This window comes from Sus scrofa, chromosome 13, assembly GCF_054392235.1.
Source record: "Sus scrofa isolate SSC_HxYL_T2T_F1_AM1 chromosome 13, Sscrofa_HxYL_maternal_Yorkshire_Landrace_v2.0, whole genome shotgun sequence".
NCBI lineage: Eukaryota > Metazoa > Chordata > Mammalia > Artiodactyla > Suidae > Sus > Sus scrofa.
Window position 1 is genome coordinate 147,230,550 of NC_139395.1, and position 14,645 is coordinate 147,245,194.

General features: G+C 40.1%; 1 protein-coding gene across 1 annotated transcript in view; it reads right to left on the reverse strand.

The window, feature by feature from the left end:
* The window catches only part of PPP1R2 (protein phosphatase 1 regulatory inhibitor subunit 2), a 29,024-nt gene extending 14,811 nt beyond the window's left edge, over positions 1-14,213 (reverse strand). The window contains exon 1 of the mRNA XM_021070085.2: positions 13,792-14,213. Within this exon, the coding sequence (XP_020925744.1) occupies positions 13,792-13,913 (122 nt within the window). The 5' untranslated portion in view covers positions 13,914-14,213. The remainder of the gene's footprint in view (positions 1-13,791) is intronic.
* Positions 14,214-14,645: the final 432 nt, after the last annotated feature.

Here is a 14,645-nt window from a genome sequence, read left to right on the forward strand (position 1 = left end):
TCCATTTAACAAAATACTTATACAACTATTACGGTGCTCCATAATTAAACGTTTATCTACTCATTTAAAAGCACATCAAAGACCTCTCTGCCAGTCAACAATATTCTGTTACATATACAATGTATAACTTGGTTATATACTTGAAAATAAAACTACTTTCAAAAGAATTAATGTTGATTTTACACAGATTCAAATCATTCTCTCCATATCTGCTCCACATTGGTGAAGTTTTAATGCAGATATCTTCAATTTCTAAATCTACCAATTCTCAGATCCTGAAATGCTCCTGAAGAATGACATACTTAAAAATTTAATATCATTATCTCTTCTCCATGTTGAGTCACCTTAAAAATCGTATGTGCCCACTCGTGGCAGGTGAGCCTGACTTTATGTTCTCTTGCTTTCTACCCAAAAGGGCCCACAGTGTCCCCATTTAAGACTAAGCACCTTTTTCCTTCATATTTTTATTGCTATAAAATATACATACCATAAAATTCACCATTTTAACAATTTTTAAATGTATAGCTGTGACACTAAATACACTTATATTACTGTGCAACCATCACCAATATCCATCTCTGTAACTTTTTCATCTTCCCCAACTAAAACTCTGTGCCCATTGAACACTAATCTGCTACTCCCACTTCTCAGCAACAACCATTCCATTTTCTGTATCTATGACCACTCTAGCTATCTCATATAAGTGGACTCACTCAAACACTATTTTTTCTGTTAATGGCTTATTTAATGTCTTCAGGAAAAAGTCAAAATCTTAAGAGCTTATGAGAAGCTAAAAATAATGACTCAATTTATAGAACAGAAATAAAATTTCTTCTTTAAACAACTGTTTTATTCATTCGGCATGGTACTCATCTGAATTTCCAACTAATCAAACTTAAATTTTGTCAGTATATATTGTTATGCTTCATTACTGTTACTACAGTCAAGTTCAACACACATTCTCTCTTGGGTGATATTTACTCTACATGTAAATTATAATAAAATGGAGTTTTTATGATTTTTAAATCTAAAGTTTTATTAAAAGTCCTAAAACTATATATCACTTAGCAATGGGGAGAATGGTTTGAGATAGGGCATTCTGAAAAGATGTTTAAATTGCTTTTGTACTGAATGCTTTCTGCGATTGCTCTGCAAGATTCAAAATTTAAATGATTTTGAAAAATTTATAATTTTCTATAGAATGAGTTTTTCTAAGAAGCAATCAGTATTCTATTTGATTAAATCTACAGTTTCAGGTATTTTGCTAAATACTTCTATTTTCTACTAATTTCTATAAATTTAGAAAGTAAATGATTAGGTCTACCCATGGTCATATCCTATGTGAGGAAACCGACAGTGAAAAGAGATATACTTCTAAAGATTTCAGATAGCAGAAATGATCAGGAAGCTTCTGATTAGGATAATTAAAGACACAGACAAGTTTTAAGAGAAGTATTGGCAATGCCTCTGAAATGAGAAGCCAGAATTAAGTCTGAATCAGAAACAAAAGCACAGGTAAAAATTTCATAAAAGCTGTATTAACAAATAGTCCTAATAAGATTTCCTATTAAAGATATTAAAAGAGGGGAGAGAGGATTAAGATGGCGAATAGAAGGACTGGAGCTCAACTTCTATCCTAAAAACAACAAAATTCACAACTAAAGGCTGAGCAATCTCCACCCAAATGGACCAGAAACCTTAAAAAAGATACCCTACTCCAGAAGAAAAAGAGGAGGCCACATCACAAGGTAGGAGGGGCGACTTGACTTCACGATATAAACAACCCCATACCTCCGGGGTGGGAAGCTCCACAGACTGAAAACTAACTGGTTCACAGAGACTCACCTACAGGAGTGAGAGTTCTGAGCCCCACGACAAACCCTCAACTGTGGGGATCGGGCACTGGGAGAAGGAGCCCCCAGAGCATATGGCATTGAAGGCCAGTGGGGCTTGTGCACAGGAGCTCCACAGGACTGGGGGAAACAGAGACCCCATTCTTAAAAGGCACACATGGACTTTCACGTGCACTGAATCCCAGGGCAGAGCAAGGTCTCCATAGGAATCTGGGTCAAACCTGACTGCAGCTCTTGGACGACATCCTGGGAAAACAGGGGTGAATGTGGCTTGTTGTGAGGGACAGACATTGAAAGCAAAGCTCTCAGGAATATTCAGCAGCTGCCTTTCTCTGGAGGTGGACATTTTGGGATAATGTGGCCCCACCCATCAGTCAGCCCTGAGAAGCCCCAGGGCAAACAACAATCCCGGTGGGATCACAGCCCCGCCCCTCAGTAAACAGGCTGCCTAAAGACCCCTCAGGCACACAGCCACCTCTAATCCCATCCAGAGACTAAGCCCCACCCACCAGAGGGATTAGAATCAGCTCCACCTACCAGGCATCAGCCCCTTCCATCAGGAAGCCTACAGCAAGCCCCCACACTGAATTCAGCCACAAGGGGGGCAGACACCAGAAGTAAGAGAGGCTACAACTCTATTATCAGTAAAAAGGTCACCACACCAAAAACCTATAAAAATTGAAAGACAGAGGACCATAACCCCAGAAAATCAGCCTCCAGGAAAAAGACTTTAGATTGTTGATCCTGAAGATGATGCAAGACATCAAAAATAAACTGGAGGCAAAGATGGATAACTTACAGGAAACACTGAGCAAAGAGATACAAGATATAAAACTTAAACAAGGGGAGTTCCTGTCGTGGAGCAGTGGTTAACGAATCCAACTAGGAACCATGAGGTTGTGGGTTCGATCCCTGCCCTTGCTCAGTGGGTTAAGGATCCAGCGTTGCTGTGAGCTGTGGTGTAGGTTGCATATGTGGCTCGGATCCCGTGTTGCTGTGGCTCTGGCGTAGGCCAGTGGCTACAGCTCCGATTTGACCCCTAGCCTGGGAACCTCCATATGCCGTGGGAGCGGCCCAAGAAGTGGCAAAAAAAAAAAAAAAAAAAACTTAAACAAGAAGAGATGCAAAATACAATAACTGAAATAAAAAAACTCACTAGAAGCAGCTAACAGCAGAATACAGGAGGCAGAAGAACGAATAAGCGAGGTGGAGGACAGATTAGAAGAAATTACGGATGCAGAACAGAAAAGAGAAAAAAGATTGAAAACAAATGAAGAGAGTCTCAGAGAACTCTGGGACAATGTTAAAAGCTCCAACATCTGTAATATAGGGGTGCCAGAAGGAGAAGAGAGAGAGAAGGAGACAGAAAAAATATTCCAAGAGATAACAGCCAAAAACTTCCCTAACATAGGAAAGGAACCACTCACTAAAATCCAGGAAGCACAATGAGTACCATATAAAATAAACCCAAGGAGGAATACACTGAGACACACATTAATCAAACTGACCAAAATTAAAGACAAAGAGAAAATCTTGAAAACAGCTAGGGAAAAGAAACAAGTAACATACAAGGGAACCCTGATAAGGTTATCAGCAGATTTTTCAGCAGAAACTCTACAGGCCAGAAGGGAGTGGCATGATATACTTCATGTGATGAAAGGAAAAAACCTCCAACCAAGATTACTCTACCCAGTAAGGCTCTCATTCAGATTTGAAGGAGAAGTCAAAACCTTCAAAGATAAGCAAAAGCTGAGAGAATTCAGCAACACTAAACCAGCCTTACAACAAATACTAAAGGAACTTCTCTAGGCAGAAAAGAAAAGAGAGCAACAGGAAACAAAAATTCCACAAATGACAAGGCTCACCAGTAAAGGTATATATATAGTAAAGATACGAAATCATCCATGCACAATTATACCACCAAAATCAGAAATCATGAGAAGAGGTGGGTACAAATGCAGGACACTGGAGATGAACTTGCAATTAAGAGAACAACAACTTAAAACAATCTCATATACATATAGACTCATATCAAAACTTCAGAATAACTGCACACCAAAAATCTACAATTGATACACAAACAAGGAAACTCTGGAGAAGAAATATATCTCATAGTAAATAAGTGCATAATCCACCATGAAGGGGGTCATTTGACATCATTCTTGGAATGCTGAAGTCTTCTTAGATCTGATTCTGATTTCCTCTCCATCAAAGAATTTATGATAATTATAATTAAAAAATGCCACTGTACAATTAAATAATACAGTTCTACAATTGTATTATTAATAACCATTTCCCTCCATGGTACAATGTAAAGTCTATAACGTCTTGTTCATCACATCACCTAGAATGGTGTAATGCCTATATTGAAGAATCAATAAGAATCAATAAGATGTAACAAATTGTGAGGACATATTTATATATTTACACTATTTTTTAACCAATTTATGCATTTTATATTTTACTTATTTTCAGAGGCTGTATTATTTTTATTATTATTTAAGTTATTCTTTTTATCATGCTATGTAAAATATTTAATGGTAAAGGCTTTCTTCTTTATAAACTTTAGTTGCATAATATAGACAATTTTAATATAATGCTAATTTTTAAAGAAAAATTGAAATTAATAGATAATATTAAATAGTAAAGATGAAAGCCATACAAAATGGGATAAAGTATAGAATAAATTTCATATTTGTCTCAGCATATTTTCCATTCCACTTCTCCAGAGGGAGTCACTTAATCTCTTTCTTAAGAGTCATGATATAATAATCTGTGTGAATGTAATTGTGTTTAAATATATGTATTTTATTCTGTAAAAAATAAATAAAATTTCAAAAAAAGATATTAAAAGATAACTAGCACATCTCTATATAAACTTCAAAGGCAGATAAAAACTCAAGCGTGTAGGGATATATACTTAGGGGATTACCATAAAAGTCAGGACAGGAGTTCCCTTTGTGGCTCAGCGGGTTAAGGACCTGATGTTGTCTGTGAGGATGTGGGTTCAATCCCTGGCCTCACTCAGTAGGTTAAGGATCCAGTGTTGCCGTGGCTGTGGCATACGCCTGCAGCTCCAATAAAATCCCTAGCCTGGGCATTAGCATATGCCACAGGGGAGGCTGTTAAGAAAAAAAAAGTCAGGACAGTGATTATGTTACAGGGAAGGAGACTGTGACTAGAAAGAGCAGGAGACATTTCTGAGGTGATGGAAACACTCCTTTCTTCACTAGGATGGTACTTACAGAGGCCTTTGTTTTAGAATTATCCCTTTAGCTTTAAAATTACATTTAACACACTTTTCTATATGTATACTATATCACAATAAAATATTTTTTTCTTTTGCCATACCACAGCTTGCAGCAACAACAGATTCTTGCACCACTGAGTGAGGCCAGGGATCAAACCCGCAATCCTCATAGACACCATGTCAGGTTCTTAACCAGCTGAGCCACAACAGAAACTTCACAATAAAATTTAAGAAATAAATATATATAAAATAAATGATTTTGTTGGGTACTTCCTAATCTTTTTTTTTTTGGTCTTTTTGCCTTTTTGCCTTTTCTAGGGCCACTCCTGCGGCATATGGAGGTTCCCAAGCTAGGGGTCTAACTGCAGCTGTAGCCGCCGGCATACGCCAGAGCCACAGCAACGTGGGATCCGAGCCGCGTCTGCAACCTACACCACAGCTCACGGCAATGCCAGATCCTTAACCCACTGAGCAAGGCCAGGGATTGAACCCACAACCTCGTGGTTCCTAGTCGGATTCGTTAACCACTGTGCCACAACGGGAACTTCAGGTGCTTCCTAATCTTAAAGTAAAACAAATATATTTCCTAAATGATGTTAACAACATTGAATTAAAAATGACAATTCATCATCAAGATAGAAGAATGAAGATAGCCCATTGGAGTTAAAAGGGTAGTCCCTGTCCCCAACACCCTTGTTAATCTGTTTTGTGAGATAATTATGGAAGAAAAAGAACTGTAGGATACAAGAAGAAATGATTTATTTATTTATTTATTTATTTTTCACTTTTATGGCTGCACCACAGCATACGGAAGTTCCTGGGTCAGTGACTGAATCCAAGCCACGGTTGTGATGTATGCTGCAGCTGTAGCAATGCCAGATCTTTAATGCACTGCACCAGGCCAGGGATCAAACCGCACCTCCACAGTGACCCAAGCTGATGCAGCTGGATTTTTAACCCACTGAACCACAGTGGGAACTCCAGAGAGGCTATTTTCTTAAAATTGGAGATAAAATTTAATAATCACAATCAAAGCACTTTAACCCATTAATAATTTTGATTTCTGTATGTTCTTTCCACTCTGTATAACACATATGAAAAAAAACACACAAGCTATTAGTATATATAAAAATACATCTACTGATACAGAAGCTATCAATAAATGTATTTTATCATAAGCTGCTTGTATTTTCTAGTCTTCACTTCTTTAATACTATGTGCATAATATTCAATCTAAATATCTAACACCTAATGTTAGTTTTTTTTAATGTTAGTTTTTTAGATTGAATCAATTGTTTTCCTATTTAAAGTAAAGCAGAAATGGAGAGTTCATTCAGCAGTAATGAACCAGACTAGTAGCCATGAGGTTTCGGGTTCAATCCCTGGCCTCACTCAGTGGGTTGAGGATCCAGCGTTGCCCTGAGCTGTTATGTAGGCTAGCTCGGATCTCATGTTGCTGTGGCTGTGGCACAGGCCAGCAGCTGCAGCTCTGATTTGACCCCTAGCCTAAGAACTTTCATATGCCGCAGGTGTGGCCCTAAAAAGCAAAAATAAATAAATAAATAAATAAATAAAGCAGAAATGAATGTTTGTGCATATTCTTTTTTTTTTTTTGTCTTTTAGGGTCACACCCAAGGCATGTGGAAGTACCCAGGCTAGGGGGTCAAACTGGAGCTGTAGCTGCCGGCCTACACCACAGCTCATGGCAAGGCCAGATCTTTAACCCGAGTGAGGCAAGGATTGAACCTGCGTCCTCGTGGATGCTAGTCAGATTCCTTTCCATGGAGCCATGACAGGAACTTCTACTTGTGCATAGTCTAGTCAATGATGTTTTTAGGACAATTTGCTAGGACAAGCATATCTGGGTTAAATTTATCAAGAGCTTTATAGTTCACTCCATGTCACCACATAGCTTTTTAAAAAGAATTTGTAATGTTCCCAAATAACTACCAAAACTTTGCCAGGACTGGGTGTGTATCTGTGTGTTTTTTCCACCTGAGCAGGTATAAGGTGGAATTTAAACCTGTTCTGTGTTTCTCTGCTCACTACCTAGTAAATAATACGAAAAATGCTTGTTATTTTACTTTCCTTATATGAATTATGCTGACATCCTTTATCTATTAGAAACATCCTCATTAATTTGAGTTCTTTTTCTCTACATAAATGTAAAAAACTCAAATTTATTAGAAGGTTTAAGTTACATTACATATAACTCAAAGATATACATACGTATGGTAAAAACCATGTTACATAAAACATTATATATAACCCATTTTTTTCCTAGTTAGCTTGCCATTTAATCCCCCACTCTAAACAGAATTAATATTTTATATACCCAAAGCTTCAGTCCACTTCCTCAACACAATACTAAGAGAAAAAGAAATCCTTACAATTGCCAAGATCCAAAGAAGATAAGTATCCCGTAAAACCATGAATTTAAATAAGGGCATAGACTGCAAAGAATGCTAGGAATTCTTAGGAGGACCGCAATGAAGTAGAAGAAACTGAGCAGAGGGCAACGGATATGGAAATTAGCATATCTTAAGTTTAGGTAGAATTAACACATCAGCTGAGTAACAAAACCCTAGGAGTGAATTTAAGTTTAATACCAATACTATCACAATTTGTTTGTGTGAATTTTCCTTGGGTCATTACTTCCACCTACAAAAAACAGGGGCACTGCCACTTACATGAACATCTGCTGTAAGGGTGAAAGCACGTGCTGGTTTCAGCTTCCCGCTCTCTCTCGGGTGATGGTTTCCCGCCCTATCCCAGCAGCCTAGATCTGCACCAGAAAAAGTTACAGCTTCTCACTTTTGCTTTGATAGCCCCTATGATTTCTCAAAGGCCTGCTCATACTTCTTATTGCTTGTGAACTGCTCTTTTTTACAATTTTAGCCAAGCCTGGAGTGGGATGCAAGATTTTGCTTCAATGTGTTAAACTTTAACCACACATTTCAAGAAATGGTTCTTTCTTAAATGAAGATTCAACTTACATAGGTTGACAAACTACAAGAATTTGAAGCTTGAACAATTAAAGTGCTTAACAGTTAATTAAGACTTAACAATAAAAGCAATTAGTAAAGAAAAGGTCACTTTTGGAAATTTTTGTTCAGTGAACCCGTGACATTTTTCCAAATCCCCTTATAGGCAGAAAAAGATAAAGCTGAAGCATGCTTATATAAAATTGAAGGGAGTTCCCGTCATGGTGCAGTGGTTAACGAATCCGACTAGGAACCGTGAGGTTGCGGGTTCGGTCCCTGCCCCTGCTCAGTGGGTTAATGATCCGGCATTGCCGTGAGCTGTGGTGTAGGTTGCAGACGCGGCTCGGATCCCGCGTTGCTGTGGCTCTGGCGTAGGCCAGTGGCTACAGCTCCGATTTGACCCCTAGCCTGGGAACCTCCATATGCCGCGGGAGCGGCCCAAGAAATAGCAAAAAAAAGACAAAAAAAAAAAAATAATAAAATAAAATTAAATTAAATTAAATTAAAGGAAATTAATTCAAGCACAATTTTTCCAAGCAGAATTTGCCTATATTACCTAAAACTACTACAAAATTTGAATTGAATATAGTGACTCCAAAGCATGCTGTGTAAAACGACCCCCTAAGATGTGGAGAAAATTAGATCCCTATATTTTTATTTGAATAAGACTACACTTGAGGGTGAGGTACTGGATTAAACACTTTACATTTAGTAACTCATTTAATAATTAAACTAGGTAGGGATATCATGAATAACTCATGGTAAGTCACAGAATTAATAAGTAGCAAACAGGGGAGTTCCTGTCCTGGCTCAGCAGAAATGAATCTGACTAGTATCCATAAGGACGAAGGTTCCATCCCAGGCCTCGCACAGTGGGTTAAGGATCTGGTGTTGCCATGAGCTGTAGTGTAGGCTGCAGATGCCAGCTGTGGTGAAGGCTGGCAGTTGTAGCTCAGATTCGACCCCTAGCCTGGGAACCTCTATATGCTGCGGGTTCAGCCCTAAAAGACCCCAAAAAAAAAAAAGTAGCAGCAAACAGGCTCTGAACCTAGGCAATGTGGCCCCAGATTAATCACAAACCTTTAACACTTCTCATAAAATAGGCTTTAGTGACACTTACTATCATATTTCAACAATTCCAAGCACACATTTTTCTCACTTTAATATTTCTGAAAACAGAATATATCTTAAAATGGATGGTGTCTTACAGGCAGTATTTTTTTTTTCCTTGGTGCTACATAAATCATGGTGCATCTCAGAATCAACAGTATCTTGTTTTTGATGAAATACACATATCTACTCATTAGATCTGTTATGTCTGACCTTCACACATTGTTCACTATATTCAAAATATCCAGAAGGAATGGGAATTCCACAATCATAGGGATGACAGTGGGCAATGGGCATTCCCATTGTGGCTCTGCAGTAACGAAGCCAACTAGTATCTATGAGGATACGGGTTCAATCCCTGGCCTCGATCAGTGCTTTAAGCATCTGGCGTTGCTGTGAGCTGTGGTGTAGGTCAAAGATGCAGCTTGGATCCCACGTTGCTATGGCTATGGCGTAGGCTGGCAGCTGCAGCTGCAGCTTGGATTCAAGCCCTGGCCTGGGAACTTCCACAGGTGAGGCCCTTTAAAAAAAAAAAGCTAATTAGTTGAGCAGTGTGCTGGAATATACTGAGATTGTCAATGCCTAATAATATGGATTACAGATTCTATCCAGTTTTAATTGAACTAGCCCTCAAAAAGTGGTACCTGGAGTTCCCGTCGTGGCGGAGTGGTTAATGTTAACGAATCCGACTAGGAACCATGAGGTTGCGGGTTCGGTCCCTGCCCTTGCTCAGTGGGTTAACGATCCGACGTTGCCGTGAGCTGTGGTGCAGGTTGCAGACGCGGCTCGGATCCCGCGTTGCTGTGCCTCTGGCGTAGGCCGGTGGCTACAGCTCCGATTCAACCCCTAGCCTGGGAACCTCCATACGCCGCGGGAGCGGCCCAAGAAATAGCAACAACATCAACAACAACAACAACAACAACAAAAAAGACAAAAAAAAAAAAAAAAAAGTGGTACCTGAAGAAACCAATCATTGAAGATAACAGTACCAATGCAAAGTATAAAGAGAAAAAAAATAACAGCACTAAGACATTAAAAAAAAAGATGGTTTGACAAGAACTGTATTTAAAAAATTCTAAAGACTATTCAAAATATGGCATTAAGTGTATACTGAACCTTGAGATGTATTATCTAACAGTAATAGTATATGTATATAAAACATTAATGAACATATTTGGAACATATTTCAATTTCTTCCTACTAAAAAGACACACAATCAAAAAGTTTAGAGACCACTGGAATAACATAACTCATGACTTAAAGAAAAATCCCTTAGTAATACCTTTCTATGTTAAATATAATGTTCTGTTAAATAATATCCTCTCTCAACTGATGGGGTGTTGGGTGGTAGGGGAGTGGTTTGTGCAGAAAAGGGAAGCCACCAGTGTATTTTACATGATAAAGGCACCGATAAAAGGTATGGTTATTCGCAGATTGTGTATTTGCAAATTTGTCTGCTTGCTAATTTTTTTTTTTGCTTTTTAGGGCATGTGTAAATTCCCAGGCTTGCAGTTCCCAGAGCTGCAGCTGCTGGCCATAGCCACAGCAACACAGGATCCCAGCCACATCTGTGACCTACACCACAGCGTGGGGTAATGCTAGATCCTTAACGCACTGAGCAAAGCCAGGGATCGATCTCGAATCCTCGTGGATACTAGCTGGGTTCTTAACTTGCTAAGCCACAATGGGAACTTGTGCTAAAATTTATCTCTAACTCCAAAGTCAGAACTTGAGGAGCTTTCTCGGTCTCTTTCAGACATATCTGAGTGGCCCTATGCACAGGTTCCCAGCTTAGGTTAAACAGGGCGATACTTTACCTTTTGTTTTAGCTCTTACTGTAACAAGTGTCTATTTAGAACCATGTGTTTTGCTTTTTGGGTGAACTGGCTGTTCAAAATGGCTGCCGAGGATGGTGTTTAAGTGCTATCTAGTGTTCCTAAGCCCAAGAAGGCTATTATGTGTCTCATGGAAAAAATATGTTAGATAAACTTAATAGTGCTGCTGGCCAGGTGTTCAAATGAATGAATCAACGATATATTTATTAGATATCTTTAAACAGAAACAGAAATTTTAAAAGGTTATAGATTGATTGGTTGATGAAAACGCTGTGACCAGAAGCTTGCAGGAAACTAAGTCTGTTTTCCCCCAGAAGCAACAGTTCAGTATTCACTAATTCAGTGTTTGTGATGACTTTATAGAATGTACCTATTGAGAATAGTAAGAATTGACTTAGATCCCTAATCGTTTCCACATTAATATGAGATTTTTTTGCCTTATACTCTGGTTCCAACATTATTATTAGTTTCTGAATTTTAAGTGCATTGTAATTTAAAGTGCTATTTCTTTTCAGTCCTTTTTATGGAAAGGGAAAATACTGTGTGTAATTCAATTAAATGCTACAAAAAATGTGTTTCAAATTTGTTCAACTTTACTGTGTTTCTGTTCAAAGAGGCGCTCATAAAGTCACTAATATTGTTTGCATGAGCTGTGACATAAATGCTAATGTATACTCTATTACCAAAAGAATTAGTTTCTTTACAGTCATATAACACCTATCATGAAAAAACCCACCCCCTTTTACTACTTAGAACCAAACATCATAAACCTCAAAGAATTAGGGTTTGGTAGCTTCCTTTGAAGAAAAGACTGTAACCTTCTTATTTAGTCAAGTGAATCTAAGTCAACCGTCTTTGGAAAAAGGCCCCTTTTAAGTGAACCTGCCCTGCTAGCAGCTACTGCAAAAGGAGCTGCCCTGTTTAGGTGAGTCAGTGTAGCATAGTGGCTTTCAAGGAAGAAGGATCTGGAGATAAATCCCAGTCAATTACATAAAAGAGGCCAACACACAGAGTGGGGCCACCGGAAATTACAGCAGGCTAAGGCTGAGAGTAAGTAGAAGATAAGGAAGCACAGGAAGATAGAAGAAAATAACAAGCTACATGGTAGCCAAACAAAAAGAAGCTCACACTGGAGAATAGCTAAATAACTTAGATGCCAGTGAGAATCATATTCCTATGCTGAATATCCTGAAGTCACAGAAAAGCCTTCCATAATTTTTGTTTTTAAGACTATCTTGGTCCTCCTGATATAGCTGTGTGCTGATGAGGTTGTTTTCTTTTGGCGACACTGTTTTCCTAATCCCATGAGCTACAACATTTGAAGTGGCTTACCCCAGAGGTTGGAAAATCAAGTGGAGAATATAAGAGAGTCCAAGAGGGTGGGAGTAGGGGAGTTAGTTGCTAAACAAATTAAGGTTCTTTCAAGCCCCCAAAGGCCATGATTCTGAGCTGTGATCCTACCTAATGATTTCTTCGAGGTAACACAAATCCCCATAAATTTACCATCACTAAGCTGTAGTTCCTTTTATAGCCCTAAAATGATCCTTTCAAACAGGTGTGCCCTAGTTCCACTATTCTAAGTTTTCATGAACATCCTCATTTTAGCTTTATGACTTCACAGATTTCAACAATAACTTTTCTTAAGGCTCATTTCCAGAATGTGGAGTCCTTATGAATTTCCTATCTTAAAACACCCAAGCCCCCCAGGACTTCTAACTCAGTGTTATCCATTGACTGCACCTAGGATAGCTTTCTCTTCGCATTAACACCTATTATATTCTTTTTAAAAGGCTGGTCTTTTTTTTCCATTATACTAATGTACCGTAATTAATATTTCACCAGTCCTTCTTAATGGACCTTGGGTTGTTCTCAATTATTTACTATTACATACAATGCTATGAGTCAACATGTTTTCACACACGTGTGTGTTAAGTATGTAAGAGCAACTAAACTATCACTGGATCATTTTAAGTTGGTACTTTCAGAACTGTTCCGAGCTTAAATGTCTTTCAAGAGGAACAAAGACTAGAAAGTGCTCAAGCTCTTGTTGCCGATGCAAAACAGTTAACAATAAGTAGCTTTCCATTAAATACAGATCAAGGACTAGCAAAATTTCGGTTTCTTTTAGTGCGGAGATAATGACAAACCAGGACCCAAGAGAGTGCATGTAGCATGATGCTTTTGATAATGTTCACCTAAAAAGGAATGACTGCGGAAGAAGAGCAATTAGGAAAATGGAGAAATTATCTCTTTTTCGGAGAGTCTCTTATTAGCTTGAGACTAGATCTTAAAGGGTACCCAAGCCAAGAAACACACTTTTTGATTACTGAGGACTTTCAGACACTCGATTAGGAGGTGAAGAAATAATAAATGCCTAACAGGTGAAGCTTTGAAATTTCCGTTTGATTCTTTAATATTCCCAGTTTCCAAAAGCTCAAAGATCATGACATACGTTTTAAAAATATTATATATGGGTCCATACTTTAAAAAAGAGAAAGAAAAACCCAGTAAATGCCACAACTCCTGCCTACTTCAAAATCACTCCACCCATCTGCCCAGCCGGCGGAGGGAGACCCGAGCAGCGCCGGGGCCGTACCTACGGGGCCGCCCCGCCTGCCGGCCCGCACTCGAACTCTAGGTCCGGGGTCGGTCTGCGGGTCGGCAACGGCAGCAGGGGGAGGGCGAGGCCGCCCGGGCCGGGAAGGAGGGGTTTCCCAGGCTGCCCCGGACGACCAGCGGCCGTCCCTCGCGGCTCTCACCTCAGCTCTTCGTCAACACTCCTGCCGGGCTGTTCGGCCGAGGCCACCATAGAGGAAGTCGTAGAACTCTTGTTCTTCAAGATCCCCTTGATGGGCCGGTGCGAGGCCGTCGAGGCCGCCATTGCCCGCCGCTCCGGCGGTCGGCTCAGCGTCGCTGCTTAGCGTTGGGTCCAGGAAGGAAAAGGCTGGGCGCGAGCAGAGACTCGCCAGGCAGCCGCCGAGCCCGCTTGGGGCTGAAGCGGCTGCACCTGCTGTCGCGGAGACACCCACCAGAATCGTTGTCACGACACGACTCGGACGCTCAGGCGTCTCGCCGACCCCGCGTGGCTGGCGGCCCTTCGCGCGCCCTTGTCCACCGGCACTTTATCCGTGGCCCGCGGAATGAAGGCGGCCTAGCGCCACAGCGCCGGAGCGACGCCGACGCCGAAGCCAAGCGGGCCCGCCCTCTCGCGATATCTAGGGCGGGGCGGGGGCGGGGCCAGAACAATGCCAACCTCCTCGCCCCGCCCTCTCTGGTCTGCTGGGTGGGCTCGCCCCTTCCGCGGAGTTGAACCCAGGAGCTGTTTCAAAGAACCTTGGAGAGGTTTCTGGCGTGAGTCGTTACAGAGTTGTGCATCTCTCTGAAGCTCCCTCGCTCCCACCAGTTCATGAGGTTCATATTGTTTTATTTCTGTATTTTATAGATCTGAAAATTGAGGCTCGAAAGTGACATCATTCTCCCAAAATATTGACTTTGAGAGAAATGGAGTTTCTTTCCGTTTAACTAGCATAAAAAACTGAACCCTCCATTATAAACTCATGAAATATCAGCATTGGATTGGTCCTTAGAGACGTATTGTGAGATCGTATTGACT